Genomic DNA, 23,194 nt, shown 5'->3' on the forward strand with positions numbered 1-23,194 from the left:
GTCGAAGTTCAGGGAAGTACAGAGGATTGGCATTGCTGTGCCAGTGTATACAGGGGTAAATAAGATGGCCTGAACAACCAGCACCAGCCTGGCATTAAGGGCATGCAAAATAGTGAAATTGCTGATACAGGATTTCACTGGCTTTAGTAGTTCCTTCAGCTGGGGGACTCATCTTGTCCTCCCTCTCCTTGAGAATTATTGATTGATAAATTGTTATCTAGTTGTCATAGGTCTTGAGATATTAGTGAGAACAAGAAATTGTTATCAAACATTGAATTTTTACTGGATGTTATTATGGGCGTTCTTCTTGTTCCTATGTCATTTATTAGTGGTTTGGAAGAAGAGTATACTACTGCTCCTGAAAACTAGGATAAAGATTGCTTGAATATTAAATAGGCCAGGATGGGCCAATCATCAAGAACATGTAATAACCTGCATGTAAGGAAACTCTGCGTTTCACTTAAGCCAAATGTAAGATCATGTCTTTAAGGAACCACGAATGAAAGTCGTCATGTGTGGTAAGGGAATGGGAGGCAATAATTTTAAAGGAGAGTTAGGGTCGGGGTTGAATGGTCAGATACAGACGATCTTCTCCCAAGAAGGGCTAGTTCTGTCCATGTAAAATCAGTGGAGAGTTGAACAGAAGATGCGATCTCAGTGTTTAGTCCTCCTGCACCTGCTGTTGATACGGTATGTCCAGTTCTAGCATGAGCCCCACAAAGAGATGTTGGAAAAATAGGAGAGGGTTCTGAAAAGAACTATGAAAAATGTTTTCTTGTCTTTAATTGTTCTCACAGCAGCCTATTTAGGGAGATAGATAGATAGATACAAAACTTCTGAAGTGAAGGAATAATGTGATCATAGTAATTAAGTACCTATATGGGAAGTACAAATCCAGTGATAAACCAGTAGTCGGGCAGTAAGGAGAAACTAAAGCCAAATTGATACTAAAACGTCGTATGCACCACAGTGTGTGGGCTTTAAATAGTAACTATTGAAACAATTTTCTGAGATTTGCGTAGACTAGTATCAATAGTATTTCTTAAATGAAATGAATGTGTTTTTAAAAATAATTGAATCACAGCTGCTGCACTCAAATTAACAAACCAAGGAACTTAAGATGCCAGAGTATATGGTCACAAGGTTATGTCAGGTTATTAAACAGAGTGTGAAATTTGCCTATTGTTGTGCAAGTATGGATTTGTTCATTTGTGCCTGTACCAGGGTTGTTAGCTCTTGAGTTATGATCTCACATCCTTATGCTGCAGTGATTTTCAGACTGAGTGTTGCTGTACGCCAGATTTTCAGTTGCCCCTGCTGGGTTTCAGCAAGAGGAGTAGTAGTAGAAGAGCAAGATCTGGGATTTCTGGGATGACTGAATTTAATGTGTCATCTTCTGTGTAGCCAGGCATTTGCTCCACACTTGCAGACTACTGAGCATTTCTAACTATACTTTAATTAGTGAAGTTGGTATGTAGACTGCAACCGTGTGTTCAGAACTGAGAGACATGAGCAGTCCCTTAGTTTCTTTCATAAACAGGCTATCAGGAAATGAAGAAGACTTTACTGTTTTCTTAACCATGTGATCTAATGAATAAAGACTATTATAGGTATGATATATACCCATTCATTTTCACAATTAATAGCTGTTCAGGGAAACTGAGTGAAAGGAACTTAACAGATTGCAGACAATATCTCAGGTGTCTCTAACTGGTGCTCAGCCTATTGATATCTGAGGTTTCTATACATTAGGTAAAATTTCTTCCCTTTTCCAGGCCTTCCTGGCTATAAGGTTTTGTAGGAACGTGAGTCTAGTATGAAAAAAAAACCAAAAAAAAAAACCCAAAAAAAACCCAAAAAAACTTTTAGTACTCTATCAGTAGTGTTAAACTGTCCAGTAAGGGTGAACATTTTACTGTGTGTGCTTTTAGAAAAGCTTTGTTCATGTCTCCTTTCTAAAGCTTTCCTGCTCTAGCTAGGCATAGTAATGCTAACAGGAAATAGTATGAAATACCTCCACGTTCTGTAACTGATTCATTAGTTCACGTAGGTTAGTTATAAATGCTCAACTGTTGCTGCAGTTCAGGTGACGTTCCACTTGGTCCTTACCAGGGGGTGAAATGGATATTGTGTTATGAACTGGGAGCCTCTTTATTGTCCCCTTCAGGGCAAAGTTCAACGTGAATCTGAAGTTCGAGTTGCATTCTTTGAAGGTTTCTTCAAAGGAGTCGCTAATGTTTTTGATTGTTGTATACCTCTCATCATTGGCGTGTGTTGTCTTTATTTCTCAGCCTTATCTGTGTATGTTTTTATTGCAGCACGCATCCCATGCAGATGGACGGCAGGAAGTTTCCTCTCGAACTGGGCGCTCTGGAGCTCGCTGCAGGAGCTCTATAGCTTCCTGCGCAGATGAGCAGCAGAATATTGGAAATTACAGGCTCCTTAAAACGATTGGAAAGGGGAATTTTGCAAAAGTAAAACTGGCAAGGCACATCCTAACTGGCAGAGAGGTAAAGTGGTATGGGTATAAACAGTAGTGAATTGCAGTAGGTGTGAAGATTCTCTTAGAATAGCATCATCTAAGTCTGTGAACATTTAGCACATTTTACTAGAGAGACTGCCACTGATGTAGAAAAAAATAGAAATGGAAAACTGTATTTTTTCTTTTTTAGTAATGATTGCAAAACAATTTATCTTGAAAATGGTCTCTTAAATTTATGTTTTTGACAAGTCCCTGTCCAACTGAATTGGGTTCCAGTTTGCTACTAGAATTCTCTGCTAAATCCTCCATTCACAAAAAAGGGCTCAATATATAGCAATTAAATAAGCTTGCTGGAAAGACTGCCTCTTGGTGTCTCTGTACTGCACGGCGCAGTGATGTATTGGAGGGGAAGTCAAGAATGAAAACTAATATATCTTCTTGATTGTGGTCCGAGTAGCCCAAATGCAGTATTTTCTTGCCAAAGCATTGTATCTCCCAGGAGTTCTGCTAGTGTTTGCAGTGCTGGGCAGCCTTGGGAAGACACTCCAGTTTGTTCAGAGCTGGTTTGTGTGTCGGTTGCTCAGTGTTGTGTGGTGTAGACAAGCTTTCTCTTGTATCTCTTCATAGTGTCTAACTCAGGTCCATAATTAGTTTCTGCATGCCATTACAATGTAGTTAATCACTTGCACTTAATGATGGTTCTGTTGGTGAGCTATAGTTCTGTTTGCATCTTACAAGAATGTGTTTCTTGGTGCTGTTTTATTAATAGTAACTCTAGGTACTGAAAGGGAGAAACACCTTATTGACGTTTTCTTGCCAAACCTGTCTAATTAAGTAAATATTTGCTGATACCGGCAAAGACTTTTAGAAAGCTGTGTGGCTGACTGCAGCGCTTTAAGGGAATTTATTTTTTTCTGAGCTAATATGGAGTTCAGTAGCACTAGGAGGAACAGAGGGGACATCATTTTGCAAGAGTTATTGGGAGGGATTTTTTATTTTTTTTTTTTCTGACAGTTCTGGTGATCAACTGTTGTCTTCAGGTGTTAAAGTTAGTGCATATTTGTAGACAAAATTTTTGGTTAACTGCTTTCCAGTTAGGTTCCCTCCTCTTTTTACTGATACTTTACACAGGAAATGCAAGTACTTGGTTAGTATTTCTTTGCTGTTATTATAGGCATAGGATTTGGAGACAGGTGTCATGTGTCACACATTGCTGTGCAAAAAACTGAATTACGTTTTCTTTTACTTGCATATAACTGTGTTGACCTCTGGTTTATTATTTTTGTTTGAAATTTCAACAAATAAAGCAACAGTGTAAAATCTTTGTCCCAATTTGGAAAGATTTAAGTTTTAAGTTTCTTTAACTCTCATGGATAGATGTCATTGAATCAATTCAGAGGATAAATACATTCTGGGACATGGCCATTGGTCCTGGTGGCCTAGAATGAGTGGCCTTCCTTTGAAGGGAACAATTAAACTAGTTTTATAGGAGTATCTTGAAGGTATCTTAAACTTTTCTTTTTTCCTTGTAGGAGAGATGAGTAAAAGTTTCTCTTCTTGCTAGGTGATCTGTATGGCATTGATAATAATTGCATGTTTTAGATGTATGTGACCAGAATTCTTCACAATATTCTGGGTAACAATTTCCCCAGTGTCATTAATTTACCCTTGCCCTTACAGAAGTATTTATCTGATCAATCTTTAGATTGTGCTAACCTCTTTCATGGCTGTGACATTGACGTTTTTTGGTTGTGGTCAGCAGCAGCACTTTGTATTTTGTTGAATCTCACTTTCTTTGCTAACTCATCTCCAAGGTTGTTCATATCAGTTTTCCATTGTATTTGATGGTGCCTCTTAACTCCTTCAACAGACTTAATCATTATGGTTTGACTTCCCATGCCAAAGCCACTGATACAGATATTAAACAAGACTGGTCCCAAGTCTTGTCCTTGTAAAACTTCTGATATCTCTTTAGCCATTTTTTTTAATTAAAAAAGCTCTGTTCACATTTCAGCTTATCTAGTTCAATAACTTCCATGCATCCTCGTTGATGAGGATTTGCAAGAGTCCAGATAGCCATATCTTACATGTTTCCATCGGGCACATTTAACTGTAGGAAAATATGTTGCATTTAACGCTTCTGTCTGTTTCCCTATTTTTTCCCCTGCAAGTTTCGAGCTCAAGAATTTTGTGGTAAAGGGCTCTCCTAGAAAACAAAAAGTTAAGTCTGATAATTTCCAAACCTGTGCTGCCATTTTATTCTTAATAGGTGTTAGAAATCTGTGCTCAAGAACATTTTTTTTCTTTTTTTTTTTTTTTTTTTTTTAAAACCTACCACTCTTAATAATTCTGGGATACCATTCTCAGTCTGGCCTCAGCCAGACAGCACTCATCTTCCTGAATTTGTTATTTCCTATGTTACACACTAATTCCTGCTGGCTGTCCTGTCTTTGTTCCCATTCTTTTTTCCATCTTATGTACCAAAACCTAAAATAAAATGCTTAGTTTTGGGAGTCACGCTTCAATGAGTTTCATCTCTACTGTATCCTTGCTGTGTTTGAACCCTACTTATCTTCTCCTTGTTATATATGTGGCTATTCTTAATGTCCTTTTAAGTGTCCGGTTCGGTTTCACTTCATGGCAATTCCTTCTTTATATCTCTGCGCTGATTAACCTCTAAATCATGCAGTAGATCAGCACTTTTCCTCTTGCTTCTTGGGAGGAGGGTATGTTTGTTCAGGCATTCTTTTAGGGTAGTTGCTCATCTCCTTACATCTGGAGTCCTTCCCTGTGAGTTTTCCTGTTGCTTGAAATACAGCTTTCACGTTTCCAACTGGTCTAAGTTCCAGGACTCTCTTTCATTTCCATCTTTAGCGTGTCTGCAGGATGGATGATGAGAGCTCAGCCTCAAATTACAGAAAGGGAGAAGGGTTTATCTAGCCCTTTCAAGGAGCGATGAGAACATCAGCCTAAGTTGAGGGGGTTGAATTGTCCTGCCAAGGAGTGTGTGGCCTTCTGCTCACTGCAGGGGTATGGAGGTTGGGTTACCTTCACTGCTCTAGAGGTGCTCTTTGGAAACGCACTCCTTAGAGATCCTCTGTCTGGAGAGTATTATTTGTAGTCTGCCTGCCTTTTTGAAACCAAGAATCTCCATTGTAAATTTGCTTTTGTTAATTCTTTGACTTTTAAGCCATGTATTTTCGATTGTAATTTATCAAGGGTTATTTCCTCTGACAAGTTTCCCATACTTGCCAAAATTAATCTAAAAGATAAAACTACCTTTTGCTGTTTCTGAGGTGGTTGGAATCATAGCCAAAAAAATATGGATCCTTCTGTTCATTAAAGGCATGTGTTCAGTTAATAGCCAAGAAGTTGAAGTCTCCTAGTGAGACAGGATTCTTTCAGCATCCAAGTCTGACTCCAAGGAATCTACTGTCATATTCTTTCTGTTCTTTCCTTGGGAAAAGTGAAATTTGAGAGGGAGAAGACATTCTGAATGGTAGCAGTTTGGCCAATTTGCTCAGTGTTTCAACTTCTTACTGCTTTAACTCCCTCATTCAAGTCATGTAGGAGGAATGTTTTAAGTCATGTTATTGTGAATGGTGAAAGCAAAGTTAATTTTAATTCTACTAATGATCTCACACAGAATATCATGGCTGATGCAGCGGTGTAGTGGTGTAGGTGGACTTGCATTCCTCCAGCATTGGCCATAGAACACAATACTTGAAACCATTCCAGATTCGCTTTGTGTAGAGAGAGCAAAGTTTCTGGTTTGGAAGGCAATTTGATGCTTTGTTAACTGTGCTTAGTAAAACAGAGAATTTTCTTTCTCAGGCTCATCAAAACTATTCTTGAGGGCAGGCTCCCTTTGCCTGTGATTTGGAGACCTTATCAAGGCACCTGAAGTAGCTTGTTCTGATGATGGGTTCAAGCTCTCAAAGTCAGTGTTAACACATTGTACTCCCAGTGTTCATATGGATAGGAATTCTCTAAATTCATCCTGCCTTTAAGGCTATAATTAGTGCACCGAACAGGCCTGTGAGTCTGCCTTTCAGAAAACTCAGGTGTGTACCTTCCCTGTCTCTCCAGGGGTTTGCCAGTGTCAGAGACCTTTCTCATCATCTGGCACCAATGCACAGTGTGAGAGGTGAGCTGTGTTTTGCAGAAACTCAATACGTTAAGACTTTGCGGGTTGAAACAAGTTTCTGCCTTTCTAAGATTGACCAGAATGGTACAGCTCAGAACACAAATGCAACTTTTTCTGAGTGGAATGTGCTTCCCAGGCAAACAGCCATCTTCTGTGGCATGGGTTGTCTTGGGACACCAGGTGACCTTCAAATAATATTATCTGCTGTTGACAAAGGCAGCGATTCCTCTATATCCAGTATGAACGTATAAGAGATCTCAGGAACTGAATAACTTTGTTACCTTCATGACAATAGTTCAACAGATGCAAAGGTAGAGATAAAAATCTTTCTTGGTTTCGTACACAGCTGCTAATACAAAAATACCTATTGCTTAATGTGTTCATGTCTTGTTTGTATTTTTGAAGTGATTTCTCAAGGTTTTGCGATGGAATTTTGCCTCAGGAAATAGTGATCTTTAATTTCAGTAGCATACCTTAGAAGAAAATACTCCTCAAAGCAAAAGTATTCTCAGATGGCTTCTTGGTGTGACATCTCCTTGTATCTTGTATCTAGAAGGGCTCAAAATAAATCTTGAATCTCAGTTTCAGAAAACACCTTATCCTTCATATAATTTTGTGATGCACCCAAGTGTTGAACACTGTTCCCCTCTTACCCTCTCCATCATGATGATCCATCCCATGTGTTTTTGCACTTGAATGTAGGGATATAAATTTGCTTTGATGTAAGATATTCATTATTCCATATGTTGCCAATCCCAAGTTAACAAGGTGAAAAAGATAGCACAAAGCGATGCAGGGAAACTGGGAGCTGTGGCATGGGAAGGATCAAGATCTGTTGTTTGAGCCAAAAATTCAAGGGGAATTGAAAGCCCTTGCTTTGCACCTGTGAGGTATTATAATCAGCTGAGTTGCAGCATCTTGCCTGTTTGAGAGGCACCATCTCCTTGGCTTCTGTGGAGTTTCTTCTGGTATGTTGACTCTCTAATTTAGAAAGGAAAAATACCAATTGGCATGTAATTCTAGAAAGATTACCGTTTCCTGTTCTAACTCATCCTGTATCCAAATTGCATTGCACTGACGCTCATCTCTGTTGCCTGTTCGTTGCCTCAGATCTTCAGGTTCTGACTAGTTACCATACTATTGACTTTTTCTTTTGATTCTTTTGTGAAATTTTTATTTCGTTCTTTTATGTTTCTGTGCAGTATTTACTAAAAAGATTAGAACAAATGAAAGAATGAACTTGCCCAAATTGTTGTACTATAGTCAATGGGTTTTTGTTAATGCAGAAGTGATACTTCATTTCATATCATCAGGTAGCAGATTGACACAAATAATCAGTGAATTTCCAAAGGTGAACTTAGTTCTTGCAAAATCTTTGTGGAATTACTGTCACTCACTCTGTTCTGAAATCTCTGCTTTTAGAAGCATCTTCACAAACTGCCAATGCCCAGCCAGTACTGTATAATCTGTTGTGTAATTATACTGTGTAAATATTATCTGTAGGCACACTGCTCTCTACTGGGGCACTGTCTGGTGTTGGAGCTTCCACTGTCATAAGTGTGATGGTCTTAATGTCAAGCAAAAGACTAAGTGAGCTTCTTGTCTTAATATGCTTGAAATACTAGGGTTTTTTCCACTCTTCTGATCAGTTTCTTGCAGTAGAAGTAAAGTACACCTTAGCTGTTAATTCCAAATGTTTTTAGTTTAAATATAAGTACATAATTTGCTGAAGAAACTTGAGTGGGTTTTGTGTAATTTTCATGTTTTCCATTTCTGTTACTGGATTTGACCGTCCTGTAATAATGCTGATTTGTTCACATAGAAAATACTGATAATGAACTCTTCCTTTAGGTGGCCGTAAAAATAATTGACAAAGCACAGCTGAACCCAACTAGTCTACAAAAGGTATGTTTTTACATTTAATCTTTCAACTGTAGTGTAACTTGTTTTGTTTCACCACCTCCTTCCCTTAACCCCGAATGCCTGTGCTGGAGAATCTGAAGTATTGCATACCTTGCACACATCTGACTACTGTATTTAATAACTAGTTTTGTAACAGATATTTTTGACAAGGCTGCAGTTGTTCAAGATGAACTTGCCCAGAGCTGTAAACTGAGAGAACAGTGGTGTTAGCCACTTCCTTTGTCTCCCGAGCATAGCTAACTCTGTAGAGAGGATGTTCGTGGTTTGGTGTTGTGCCCCCGTCTCCTTCGTGCTGGTCACTGGGTTAAACTTAGAAAACCAGAGCTTGTGTCCTGTCCTCTTAAACCAGCCTTGAAAATACTGTCTCTGGACTGAAGGCCAAGCAGGCCTTTCACGGAGTTTGCAGCAGAAGAGGTTTTGTGGAGCAAATTGGAGCATGGCTATTCTGGTTTCTTCCCTCTAGCCTTGAATGTTTAATGTGCTGTTACGGTTGTATCGCCTTATCTATTTCAGTAAGCAGTGATAAATCCTACTCTTTCGTCAAGCAAGCCAGTCTGCTTTGGAGTGCCTGCAGGAAGTACATTTAAATGTCACTTTTACCTAGGACTCTTCTAACTCTGTCCTTTTAAGTGCTGCTGTCAAAGGCTTTTTATTTACTTTCGAGTACTTTGATAAAAAAACTTCCTTGCAATATTTCTGTTTGAATGAGAGAATACCCAGAACCTACCTGCAAACAAAATGAAATAGCATGACCAGAGTAAACTGGAGAATATACACATTTGGATTTTATACAAATACTATAAAGATTGTGTGACTAGATGTTTTTATCAAAATTAATGGTGCAAAAGTAAATTGGAAAAACACACACAAGTTCTTACATTGTACAGTTTGGTTGAGAGGCAAAGAATAACCTATAGAAGAAAGGCTCCGTCATCTGAGCAGGTAGCAACTTCCTACTGACTCTGTAGACTGGGAAAAAGTAGATAAAGTGGTTCCAGCTTTCTCAGATTTTTTTTTTTTTTTTTCAGCCTAATCCCTGAGGTTATTGGTAATTTCTGGGTAAGCAGGGGGGAAATGAAATGCAAATTAGGTAATACGATGGAGTAGATAAAGTTGATTTGTGTGGCAGATCTGTGCAACTTTGAATACCTGAAAATATTGTTAAATGCTTGAAGCACTTGGAAGAGAAACAAAAGCTGTGTGATATGAAGGGGAGGGGTCAGGGCATGGGAAAAACGGTTAGAGAAAAGCAGAGAGGCCGTGTTTTCAGACAAAAATGTACAATCTTGATCCTTCAAAGGGTGTTAGCTTGAGATTGAGCTGTAATGCTAGCTTGGGCTCATTTTCGGGTACAAAGCAAACCTTTTACAGGTCACAGGTGTTCAGTTGGCAAGGCCACAAGCTGGAAGCGTGCTTTGGTTCCTGGCTTTCAGCCTGCTCAGTGTCCACTCGTGTCTCTTATGATTTCATTTTTCTTTATAATTTAATTTATAAAATTAGATTATAAAGTGTGATTTGTAAATTGATCTTACCTACCACTAGGTTTTTTAAATGAGAGTCTGGAAGAATAGTACGAAGTAGCACGGTAGAAATCGGATCAAATTTGGGGAGTGAGATTGCTAATGTGCTCTCCTCCTTAAGCTAACGTGAGAACAGAAAAAAATTAGCAAGATATATCAGTGTTCTCCATTCAAAAATGGAAAGTAATTTCCTTAAAGTTAAATGCCTGTTCATCCCAGTAAGCAGAGTGAATGCCCAATGCGTTATTTACCAATTTTGCCTTATGCAGGCTATTTTTGCAACCCTTGCCCCTTTTCCCCCAGCACTGCCAGCGATGCCGTAGCCTCAGTGCATTTGAAGCCAACTGCGCACGCGATCTGTAGATGCAGGGGAAGCTAAGATGGAAGTGCTTCTGATCTTGCACTTCTGGAGAGAGCGATAAAATATTTGAGGTATGGTGGGGAGGGAAGGGCCGTGCCAAGAAGAGGGTGTGGTGTACAGTGTCTCAGCTGCGGTGTAGCTGCATACCCTCGTCATCCTTAGGTGGGGAAACAAATGGTGATTAAGGCTGCCGGTTCTGATTTCTTTGTATTACGCCTTCCACACTGATACTTCAGCTGCCAGAAAGAAGTTAACCTTGTTAAGGACTTGCTTTGCTTTCTGGTGCAGTAATTCTCAGTATGTCCTCGCAGTAAGCTCTGGGCGGCTGCAGTCCTGACAGCTCAATATTCATCAGCGCAGCTCTTTGGAAGAGTCGGGTTTCTTGTCTGCTGCTGAGGAAGTCTGTGGTAGACACATGCAAGCTACTCTTAACTGTTGTTTTAGGACCTGATTACTACTCTGCTACCCTTGCTTAGCAAAGAGGAAACTGTAAGCAGTACTTCCCTGTTTTGAAAGAAAAGGGAATTCTTAGAGCTTTTTTCCCATGCTGGTGGTGTTAGTCATAATCACTGTTCTCCACAAATGGACTTGTGTACCCGGTTCCAGTGAATATTGGTCTCACTGGAAACAAGTGCTGATGCTACAGTAGTTCACTTCCTCCTAGACAAAAAAAAAAAATTGTTTGTTTTTGTTTCTTTTGAATTAGCAATGCCATTATATGCAAGGAGTTTTTTTACCGAGCCCATGTAATAGCACTTAATCACTTCTCATTTTCCTTTTTTAGAACTTGGCTCCTCAGCCAAATGGTTTTGTTCATTATGTGCAGATGTTTTGCCACTTGTTTGGGCCATTTTTTTGCTAAAGCTTTTTAGAGTTTTTAAACATCAATTTTAAAGTGGACCGTGTTCTTTCTGACCATGGGTCAGTCAGTATTTTTAAGACTGCAAGAGAAGGATGAGAATTTAAAATGCTCAGGCTTTTGTGTTTATAACAAGTATTTTTTTCTGTTTTCAATTTGTGGTTTGTTTGAGGCAAACTTGTATAAAGGCTTCCTGCTTGAGGCTCCTAATTATATGTAGGGCATATTTCAGTGAGCGGTTATCCGGAGGAGCCTAACACACAGGTAGAGCTTGGCTTGGCACAGCATCTCATGAAAAGCCCCCCACTTTGGGGTTAAGGAGTCCAGGATATGCTCTGCATCTGACGAGTGTACTGACTTGCTTTTTAGCAAGCTTTTTCAGTAGTTTTTTAAATCATTTGTTACCAAAACTCTTGCAATAGCTAACACAGGAACACTTCTAATCTGTCTTTTCAGTGTGTTGAAAGAGACTTGGCTTAAAAGGTGGGCCCTTCTTCCCCCCCACTCCCTTGTTGCTTTGGATATGTCAGCATAATTGAGTAAAATCGATTCAAGATTGTTACTCAGTATGTGTCTCTGTTTCCATTGCTGGTTTGATGGTTGTTTTTGGTTTTTTACTCAGTTTGTTGGCTAGCAGCATTAATTAAATGTAATTCTTTTCCCATATCTAACATGGCTTACAGTCAAAGGACCAGATCACAGCAAAGCTAAAAGCCATTTGTTTGGCAGACTAAGGATGTTTGTCTTTGCCTAGAAACATTTGTAGAGCTCCTGTTGATGGAAAGTGAGTTGTTCAACAAGTTGGGAGTAGTTTTTTCATCTCGGTATTAGAAATTAAACTGATAAGCACTGTTTTCAGTTGATTGTCTGCCTTTATGGTCTCATCATGGCAAGTAAGTTCTGAAAACTGTTTTCTGTATTGTGAACCTCCACGTTGCATCCTCTGATGTTACACCTTCTTCTGTGTTCCTGTGGTAGAGAACCTCAGATGCGTGGGCTTTTATCGTAACTGGCTGTTTGCAGTGAATTTTACTGTGTGGTGATAAGTACTACTTCATTTGCTAGAAGCGGATGCACATAATGTTCTGGGGGAATGAAATCTGGGAAACCTTCTTTCAGCATACTGTGTGAAAGTTGTATGATGTTTTACGTTGTATTCTTCTATCAGAAATAAACTATAGTACATAATACAATAGCAAGCATTTGCAGATATCCCTGTGGAAGTTGCTGTCTGTGTCACAATGCCACACAAAACATTTAGGCTGATTAGGGGAGCACAATCTGAAGTGCATTCATCTAACTAAAATTATAACAAAGAATTTGATGGTGGTTGTATCCTATTCTCAAGTATTTTTATTTTTAATTTCCTCTGAGGCAAAAATAGTCTTTTTTTAAAAAAGCTTGTTTCTAGTCACCCACTTCAACAAATGGATCATACATAGAAGTTACTTTTTTTACGTGCTTCATTTGGGTTAGTAACGCAGAGTAGTCGTCTTGTGGACCAATGTTATATTTAGAGCAGTCCAAAATGTTATATGAGCCTGACTTTATCACATTAGACCATCAAAGTGTACAGTGTACAATGGAAGTAGCTAGCCCCAGCCAAGTCAGCATACTTTATTAAAAAAATTGGTAATGAATATATTTATTTACATCATGATATTGTGAATTTTAACCTCATTTTTACTGTCTTATTCTGTGTTGCCCTTGGTTGACTTTTCTTGTTTGGTGGCACCAGTGATGACTGCCTGTATTCCCATACTTAATCCTATGAACGTAGCTCTCTCTCTCAGGTGGGTAGGGTGATGATAAATAGGCTGATGGCTGAATAACAGCCAAGGTCTTCATCTGTGCAGCAGTGGAGTTGCCCTTGGTGAGAGTCTGACCCAGTTGGCTTTGTCTGAGTGTTGGGGGTGGAAGATACCAACAATCAATTGAGAGCGAATTAAGCAAACTGTCTTCAGAACTTTAAAAGCTGACCAGGGGCTTTCAGTTATATAAACTGTGGTTAAAAGTATTAATGGAGTATTCAGAATATATTATACACTAGTTCAGCTGAAGTGATTGAAAAATAATAATAATTAAAAAAAAGCTATAGATTCAACTGCTTTTAAATTTGTGGTGATCAGAGATAGATGGGGAAGCAGTCTACCTTGTCTAATTACATATGTGAAAAATCTTCAGAAATAACATAGTTTAGAGGGGGACGGGGGGGAAGCCAATTTACTTACCTCTCTGGGCAAAAAAGAAAACATATGGGTATAGTTCTTGAAACTCCATTTTGCATGGCCAAAAATTTACTTAATCAGTCACTTGATTGCATTTAAGCAGCTTGTCATTTAGCAAAGTGTGAGGCATAGAACTGGATGATGATAAGACAATTAAAAGCATTTGGAAAGCTGTTTGGTTTTATTCTGTGTTCAGGTAGTGTGCCATTCCCAGCCGTGGCTGTAGTGTGGGGGACAAGGTCTGTTGGGCACTGCTACGAGGATTGCTCCCCAAATCTTAGCCTTTACAGAAACATCAGAAAGCAGAGAATGGTTAGAACAACTGGTCTCCAAATTGTGATTATTTTTTTTCCTTCCTATTTATTTAGTTAGTTATTTAAATCCTACTGCCCACGTTTTCTTTTATTAAAAGACACAAAGGCACAAGGATTTTGTTTTGTTAACTCTTGGGTTGTTTTCTGCTTGTTTCTTATGTTTCACTTTTTTTTTTTGCTTTTATTGAGTAAGTACACCTACAGATTTTTGAGTCGTTAGTAATACATGTAGACATACTAAATGTCTTCACTTTATCTGAAATCTGATCTGAAGCAAATCTTGCAGCAGCACTTTTTGCTTCCTTACTGTTAATAACAATGCTGTTATCTCTTATTTGCAAAACTCTTTCTTTCTTTTCTCCCATGTCTGCATTCCTGTGGAGCTGTGGACTTGCGTTCTGCTTCAGTCTCTTTACATTAAGTTCAATATGATCTCTTAAGTTACTGGTGTTCCTGTAGAAGTTGGTGTTAGATTTATAATAAAACCTCTTAATTACTCCCGCTTTTTGAAGCATGGTGTTGGAAAAAAACTGAGGCTTAAGAATGGCTCTGGAGCCTTGGGCTGGCATGGGAGGAGCTGCAGAGGGAGAACAGCTACACACTTGACTGCCATATAGCATGCTGCCTAAAATGATAATTCTTTGGGTTTCCCAAATACAACAGTATTTGCACTTCAAGTTCTTTTGTAATATTTTTTTTTATCTTGGGTATTTTCTGGGGGAAGTGGGACTACATTTACTTCATCTGCTATTAACCAGCTTTGATTAAAAACCGATGTTTTGTATTGCAGTAACAACACCTATAGCATTTTTAGTATTACACATATGGGTTTATGTGCATCTTTTAATTGTCTTTTTCAGAAGAGGATTTTCAGAGGTGAAAATAATTAACAGCTGATCAGTAATAGACTGCTTTCACTTGTGGTTTGTTAAATGGCATTCCCATATTACTGTCCAGTTGCAGGATGACAAAGCTAACTGTGTGATGGGCAAAGTTGAACTCTTTGGAAGTAACTACTCAAGCAAGACCCTCTTCACATGAGTATCGGTGTCAGGGGCAGGAACAAGATCCTTACGATGAGTACGTGCCTTCTGGATGCAGCACTGTTGATCTAATGTGATGCTGCAGCTTGAAACGGGTAGTTGTGCTCCCTCACCGCCTATCCGGCCAAAATAGATGTGCTGGGGTGGGCAAGGGAGCTGCAACAGAAGACTTAGCTTTGTGAGATTTTTCTGTTAAATTCATTCCCGGGTCTTGTGCATCAGTCTGGGTTAACACCGGTGCTCGCATAAAGGGAAGCGGCAGGATCCTGTTGCGTAGGAAGGTGAATGGTGAAGAGGGTGGGAGCAGGCTGATCCGGTTGAGACTGTACCGCTGAAGTAGTGGCGTTTCTTCCGTCTGCTGGGGATTGCTGGGTGAGGAAAACACTGTTTGTGTTCTGCCCTGTTAATTTTTGCAAGTATGTTCAGCGTGTTGTACTGGCCGAGCAGGCTTGGAGGCTGTATGTCTGGCAGTGAGAGTCAGTGGAGCTGCGGTGACAAACCCAGGACTAGATGCCATGGTGCCTCAGTCGCCTTGCAGGAATGCTTTTGAAGGGCCAAGGGGGAGCCTTGCCTCCCCATCTCTCCTTAAAACTTGCTTCTTGGTGGTGTAGTTGGATAACACATTTTTTTGTGTGATGTAAGCAGCTGATTTTTTTTCCCCCCGTGAGTTCCTGTCCTATCACAGTAATTCCCTGGCTTCAACAAAGTACTGAAGAGTGATGAGTTCATCCCAGTAACACAGTGCAGTGGTCTTCAAAAGGTGCTCTGGTGGGGGTTCCCGAAACTTTGGAAACAGTATTTTCTATGTCCGGGTAATGATTGTGTGAGATGTACTGGCCAGCGAGAAGTTGCGTGGGCTTGTAATGGTCATCTGGCCCCAAAAAGCTGCAAACCACAGAGCTAAGATCACTCCTCTCCTGAGCTATCTGGAGTGCTTTGTGGGTGTTTTCAGGTTTTTGAGGGTTAGTTTGTTTGGGGAGGGGTGTTAAAAGAAGCAGGCACTTAACTCTTACCTCCACTAAGTGCTTATTTCGTGAACTTAATTGAAATGGTAATAGTAATGTGTGCCCTTTATATTTAAACAAGTGTATGAGAATGATGGGGCTTTAGGAAGAATGGGTGTTACCTATTTCATTAACTTCTTTCTTTTGTGTTTTACGTTTATTTCAGCTCTTTAGAGAAGTAAGAATAATGAAGATCCTAAATCATCCAAATATAGGTACCTTGTTTCATATAATTTTCAACTCTGGAGAAATGTTGGCTTTTTCGCTGTTAAAATTGTTGTGGTATGAGTTTAAAAGATGATTCTGCACTAGGGTGTCAATTTACTGTAAAGTAACAGTAATAAACACTTTTTCAGAGCTGTGTGTTGAGGGGAAAAAAAAAAAAACAAAACACAACATTTTGATTCCTTGACACAAACTGTTATTTGCCTAGATAACTGATAATATTTTCCCATGTAACAGAAGCAAAGTATTGTTTCTTGAGAAAATGTTGTTCTGTATGAGTTGACTGAATGTGTTACAGTATTTTCCATTTAGCAACGTTAGACAGAAAAAGCTTCCTTAGAGTAATAGTCCGATATTGCCAAGCAGCAAGGAAATAGGGTTTGCTTTGGGTTTTTTCTGACTGAATTCTCTATGGGGTTAACATAGTACTTTTGCAACCAGTTAACTGATTAATAAATGACTTTCTTTTCTAGTGAAGCTATTTGAAGTCATTGAAAAGGAAAAAACTCTGTATTTAGTAATGGAATATGCAAGTGGGGGTAAGTACCTCTCTGCTCTGATGACACATGTAAACAAATTGCCAAGTGGGAAGAAGCACTTGTTTTCTTTAAAGTTTTGATTGCTTTTTCAGGAGATACTAATGTCATGGTAGTGTAAAATCTTAAGCAAAGTCTAGAATATTTTCTGGGGCTTCTTTGGGCAACATAATTAATGAAAGCTTTTAAAACCAGCTTCTGAACTTATTGCAACTTAGTAACATTTGCCTTGTTTTCACACCTCAGATTTAATGGGAATCTTTATTCCGACGTTGATTGTTCCTCTCTGTAACAATGCCAACCTTTTCCATTTATTGTATTCGACTCTGTCTCTGGTGTCCTATTTTGTATAAGATATTTGGTAAAAACGTGTTCAAATGAGACATTTTCTTTAACTGTGGCTTTCAAAAGCACGAGTATTGCAACTTGTATTTTTCATATGTTCGTGACGTTTGACATATCTTTATCATGGACCTTCTGCTGTCAAGAGTTGTTAGGTTTAGCTTTATGCCATTTTAGGAGGAACTTAAAAATTTATTCCTGATTGTGGGGGTGGGGGGAAGCGTGCATCATGCAATTCTAGCTCTGATGAAAATATCTTGACATTAAGGTATTTGGGCTTAAGTTACTCCTTGCTGTCTAAAACCTAATAGCACTCAGTTTGTCAATGTGACCCTTTAGCATCAGCAGCTGGGAATCTGAGTTGAGGCTTTTCTTTAGTTTTGGGAGGGAGATACAAATACTTCTTTTCAGAGAAAATCAACATTGAATTCTGACTGTGATGTTAGATTATGCGAGGTTTGACGAATTACTATAGATCAGATAATGATTCTCTGCCTGCCTATGTTTTCTTCTAGCAGCACCCTAAATGCTCAGCCAAGATTTGTCTAAACAGAAAGGAAGTTGATAAAATAGCATTAAAATATTGGCTAGCGCAGGTGTTTGTGGAGGCATCTCTGTGCAGTTTGATGGTGCTAGACTTAAAAGTGAAGTCCTGTTGCCATCTAGTGATTAGCTTCTAGGAGGTAGAAGGGCCAGCAGGTCTCTAAAGCGGTGAGGATGTTTCTTAGGGTAATGGAGAGATATATACTGTACTGGTCTGAAAGGCGGTGGAGCGGTGCCCTTTACACGTGCCCCGTTGTGCAGGACAGGAATGGTTGGTAGTCTCAGTGCCAGGGATCAGTTTCACATGTTTCCTCTTTATCAAGATACTGGTCGCGCGTGTTGCACATGAACCCTGTGGCCGCAGGATGAAAGAAGCTATTGCTACAACTGCAACATTTTGCATGAATTGGGGATAATTCTTTCTCTGGTGTCATTTTCCCTGAATTGTGAAGAAGTGTTCAGGGTTGTTCCTTCAAGGTTTTTGAAGAAACAACTGTGAAATACAGCTGAGGGAGTTACCTGAGCTAAGTATTAAATAATATGCTACAGAGGGAAGTAAGGCTATTTTGTAGAAAATCCTGACATTCCCTCAGATTGCTCAGCTGTTGCTTTTCCTGCTGTATGACTCTGTGGTTTTTTTCTTCAAATTTGGTGGAATTGCTTCTTTTCAAAAATAAATGTGAAGTTACTCAGCCCTTCCCTTGTGAGGTGGCTATCTACCAAACAGCGTTTTCTTGCTCAGTAGAGAGCATTTAGGTGTTTCATCCACTTCTAAAGTTTTTATTAATTTTGTGTATTAGCAAAGAAATTTCAAAACTGTGTACTAGTCTGTGTTTGTAGGAGTTGTTATATACATGACTATTGTTTTTTAGTAAAGAAAATCTCCCATGCTCTCACAAACATGTCAATGTTTCACAGGCCAGTTGACTGCACCTGAAGCTGCGCTGTTGTAGTCTGTATTGACACGCTATAAAATGGATTGATTAAAGCGGGGCAGGGGGGAACCCCAAACACAACAGATCTTTAGTAATCTCCTTTAGTTGTCCGCAACCATACAACATTGGGCTTGTTGAGGAGTAATCCTTCTCAGTGTATCTTACAGATATGATGGTTGTGTGGTGGATTATGTGAGCATGTCCTGCTGTGCTCATTATTGTGACCTCCCTTGTGGGTACCTCTTCCAAGCCTAAGTTGAAGCTAAGATTTCTGATTTTGGTTAGAACACTTTCATACACATGCACAAAGTGAAATTCTAGTGCTGGTATGACAATATTTACAAATATCATCAAGTGTTCTTATATATGACGCTTTTTTTGTGGGGAAAAGAAACCTTTGTGAGAAAGCCTGAAATACCTGGGTACATATAATCTTCATTTGCAAAACAGAAGTATGCTGCTCAGTTTCTGTCATAAATAATTGGAAGCAAATGGGTTTTTTTTCTGTATCCAGTCATTCATTAAGTCTAACTATTTTCTACTATAAGAGATAACCATGTATTAAATTGCATAGCAGTTGTGCCTTGTTCTCTTGAGCTAACCTGTAATCATAAACTTGAAGTACAATTATTCCAGTGAAGCTGTTGTGGGCAACTGTTAGAGAGGAATCTCTAGATTCTGAAATTGGCATTAATGTATCTCATTATTGAATTGTAGGGGAAGTGTTTGACTATCTGGTTGCACATGGAAGAATGAAGGAAAAGGAGGCTAGAGCTAAATTTAGACAGGTATGTATAATATTCCTATACATCAGCTCCCTCCCTCTCCACACACCCCCATACCCCCTGTTTTTAATGCTGAAATGAGTAAAATGTCTGTCCTTTGCATTCGACTTCTAGCAGTGTTAAGTGATAAGTGGACTTACAGCCGCGAGTGAGAAAAAAAACTTGGGTTACAGTAGCACTTCGAAGGGGTTAGTAGTCCATTCAGTGGTGCTAGTTTCCTTAGTGCTGTGTACCAGGGTGTCCGGGAGTGCCAGAACACAGTGACTGCTTGATTTGGAAGTGTATTCCGCTCCGAAATTCATTTCCTCTGGGTTGATTTCATATATCCTTAGTTCAGCTGCTCTGTAACCTTTTGGAAGTTATTCAAATGTAACAGGCTACAAACAGGCCAGTTTCAAAACACGGGCAGTGCATGCAGCGGGCATCCGTTCACATCATCCATTTACATGAAAAGATGCAGTTTAATAATTGTTCTAAAAAGTCACAGAAAAGTAATTTCTGAGCTTGTTAGTTTAGCTTTATTTATGATGTATAAACTAGCCCTGCAAAGATGTGGTCATTTCATTGATCTGTAAAAAGCATTTCCATTCTACAGTAAAGCAGTACTGAATAACCAAATACTTACACATAACTAATTAAAATCCAAATCTCTGCTCTTATAGCATCTAGAGTTTCATTTTCAGATCTGGATGGTCTACTTTACTTTGTTTTCTGCTCTTGTGCAGAAATTTGTAAATGCATACGTTATTTCCATCCCTTTGATCACTTGGATAACCTAGATAATGTTGTGAAAAGTAATAAATCTCAAAATTCTACTTCTGCTTAATGACTCTTTAAAATAATGAACAGTGACAAAAGTGTTTTATTGAACGGGGTAGGAGTTTTAAACTGGGAAATTGTGGCAATGACTTGACAGTTTCACTGTTGGAAGGGGAGGCTCCTATAGCTTTGCTGCTTAAGCGTAGCCATGCAAAAGTAGAAGAAATTTGATCTAATATATGAGACTTTCCAGGAAATTAACTAGTTACTTTCACAAAATGCCTTGTAAAGAAAACTTCTACACTTTTCTAGTGTGGGTAGTGTGATTGAAAGGAACAATTTGGGAATTAGAAAACTGCCACAGCTGTTTTGCTCCCTCTTTCTCCAAGAGTAAGAATTGTGAAAGTGTTGTAAACAACAAGCTCAAAAGTTGCAATGAAAGTAAGGAAAAATAGAAACATATCTGACCCAACATAAGGAGGCAACAAAAACATTTCCGTGAAATCCTTGTTCCTTGTTTTTCTCTCATCTTTTTAAATCTTGTATCTACCCTCTTTAATCTTTTGGGGAAAAAACAAACAAACAAAAAACCACACCAAAACCCAACTAAACAAAATAACACAAAAAAAGCAGATGCAGACTTCATATCCCCAGAAGTGATTTGTGCTTACTGTAGTTATACAGCTTGATAAGTAAGGAAATTTTTTTCTTCCTCTAACAAAATCTTACGTGTCTCTTTAAAGCTGCTTCCTACCCTTTCATATTCTGGCAGGTAGAGAACTTTCCTTTGTGATTGAGGGTTTCTGGTGCGTGTTTCAGTGCTGTGTTGGAGTAGATGTGATGGGTTGTGGAGCAGTCGTTCCCATTTCAGCCGTCTCTTCAAAATCTCAGGCTGTTGCCTTGCACTTTGTAATGTCACTTGAAGAGCTTCAGAGTAACTTGAGAGGATTTGCTGTTCTCTCTCAGATGTGAATGTTGAAAACTTCTGCTGGTATGGTTCTCTGCTCTTTGTCCTCAGTTCCTTTTATCAGGAGTTGTGTGGAAAAAGATCTTGCAGTAATTCCATTGAAATTGCACATTTCTTCAACAATTACCTATTTTTTTTTTCTAACAGTACAACTCCTCTTTAAGTGGAAACTTGTGGAAACAGGTCAAACATGTTTTACAGGTACACTTAGTGCTTAATTTTATGGGATAATTGAGTAGTACAGGATATGTGTAACTTCATTTTTCAAAAACAAATGTGAAGGGAAAGAATTTAAAAGATAGTTACCTGCTGAGCTGGGTATTTGGCCCGTCAAGACTTGATTTTTATGTACTTCAGATTCTCAGCTTGATTTTTCTCTTTTTTTGTGCTTTGGTAGACTAAATGCTGTTTGTAAAGATAGATACATAGATTGTCTCACTTGAATCCACTGAAATATACAGAAATATGTTTTCAGTTTCTTCTTCGAAGTCTTGTCTCCTGGCACAGGCAGCTGTGCTCTGTCCTCCTTCAACAGCTGACTTCACGGCTACCGAGTTCAACAATATTAGAGGACCTTGATCTCAAAGATAGAAGGTTCTTGAGAGCTTCAAAAGCATGAGCACCTTGAAAAAAATAAGAGAGAACCCTTGTAATAACTTGAGGAGAGAAGGTATAGCATGAGCATATTGCATTTTGCTAGAGAGAACAGCATGCTTGTAGGACAGAAGTGAGGGAAACTTTGATCAGAGCTTGGCATTTATTAGACACTGGGACTCTGATTGTGGGACAGTGTCAAAAGAAACTAGATCTTGCTGGGTTTACAGGTCATAAAACTATTCATTTCACCTTACTGTAGTCCCAGAATAGCTTCGTATAGCTTTTAGCTATTGTTGGAGGGAGAATGCTCTCTGTAGACCTTTTATCTGATTCAGTGCAGCTGTTCTTATGTTAGATAGGGACTTGTGACATAATAGGGATATTTTATTTTTTTTTTTTAATTCACTGACTGGTTGAAGAGATGGTGACTCTAAACGGAAGAAACAGTTGTGCCCTGGTATTGAGCTTGGTTGTTACAATAGGTTATATTGTATCTTGTATTTGGATCATGTTTCTTCTTTCCCTAGGCCTGATTTCTGCATCCAGCACTTGTGTTTTATCTGAGGAGGCACTTCCTCTCTAGCAGGCAAAGTGCACAATTTGGTAATTCTCCCCTCTTTGCTTGTTATAAATGGACAAAACCCATTTTTTTTGGTATGCATGCTTAAGGTTTTTAGCAGAAAAAAAGAATGTAAAAGACAGTGATCGCGTTATTCCAGTAACCTTCGACAAGGAGCACAGGAGAGGGTACAAACACTAAAAACACAGCCATGCTCTGCATTTCTCCATTTCAAGCTCCTTTTGTGCAGTCATGTGTGAGAAATTCAAATCCAAAACACTTTGCGTTCTTAATGTCACCTCATTTTTCTTTCCCTATTGCAGGCTTCCAAGCAGTTCTGGTTCGATCTTGCAATTCTCTTTTCCATAGAAAAATTAGCCTATCTGGATAAGAATTAATGCAAAAATGAGAAGCCAAGGCTTAGGGCAGGGGGTCTCCCAAAATCCATGTGCGTTGCTTCCCTCTCTTCCTTGACTGCAGCCAATTAGATCTGGCTTCCTTTAGTCTTCCCACTGTTCCCTTGAAGAAGCTATTAAGAATTTTTAGTGCTGGTAGATGTTAGGACAGATCTTGTAAAATGAAAAAATCCACCAAATACATCTTGTATGTTCCAGTTAGGCAACTAAATACTCGTGGCAGTGAGGAAGGGACCTTGAGAGGTCATTTATCTATCTTTTTGTCACTTAATCCTTATGAAGAATGGTTTGTCTGCCTAGAGATAACTTGTTCTAACTTGTTCTTCAAAACCTATGATTATACAGATTTTTGAAATCCCTCCCAATAAATGTATTTCAATGCTCCAGTTCTGACCTCTGTAGCAGCAGGTCTGCCGTTTCTTCCCCTCTTCTCCCCACCTGCCAAGCACCAGCAGATATCTCACACTCAAGTAGGTTGGGGGTGAGGGGGCTGTCAATGGAAACAGTGATGGAAGGTGGAAGACAAGGGACTCAATCCAGTGCAGCCGTGCTTTGTGCTATTTTTCTTTCAGTTTTGACTGCTGTTCTTCAACTGTTAACATCATACACGTTGCGTTATTTCCCTTCCATTTAGATTGGAATCACTTCT

The 23,194-nt window shown here is 39.1% G+C and overlaps 1 protein-coding gene across 17 annotated transcripts in view; it reads left to right on the forward strand.

The window, feature by feature from the left end:
- Positions 1 to 23,194, forward strand: part of MARK3 (microtubule affinity regulating kinase 3) — a 64,234-nt gene that overhangs the window by 10,487 nt on the left and 30,553 nt on the right. For 16 of the 17 annotated variants that reach the window (XM_063333224.1, XM_063333227.1, XM_063333225.1 and 13 more), the window contains 5 exons: positions 2,319 to 2,510; positions 8,481 to 8,534; positions 16,048 to 16,096; positions 16,580 to 16,645; positions 19,180 to 19,250. In XM_063333224.1, coding sequence (XP_063189294.1) covers positions 2,319 to 2,510; positions 8,481 to 8,534; positions 16,048 to 16,096; positions 16,580 to 16,645; positions 19,180 to 19,250 — 432 coding nt within the window. The remainder of the gene's footprint in view (positions 1 to 2,318; positions 2,511 to 8,480; positions 8,535 to 16,047; positions 16,097 to 16,579; positions 16,646 to 19,179; positions 19,251 to 23,194) is intronic. The other variant, XM_063333239.1, reaches the window with a different exon arrangement.

This window comes from Chroicocephalus ridibundus, chromosome 4, assembly GCF_963924245.1.
Source record: "Chroicocephalus ridibundus chromosome 4, bChrRid1.1, whole genome shotgun sequence".
NCBI classification, from domain to species: domain Eukaryota; kingdom Metazoa; phylum Chordata; class Aves; order Charadriiformes; family Laridae; genus Chroicocephalus; species Chroicocephalus ridibundus.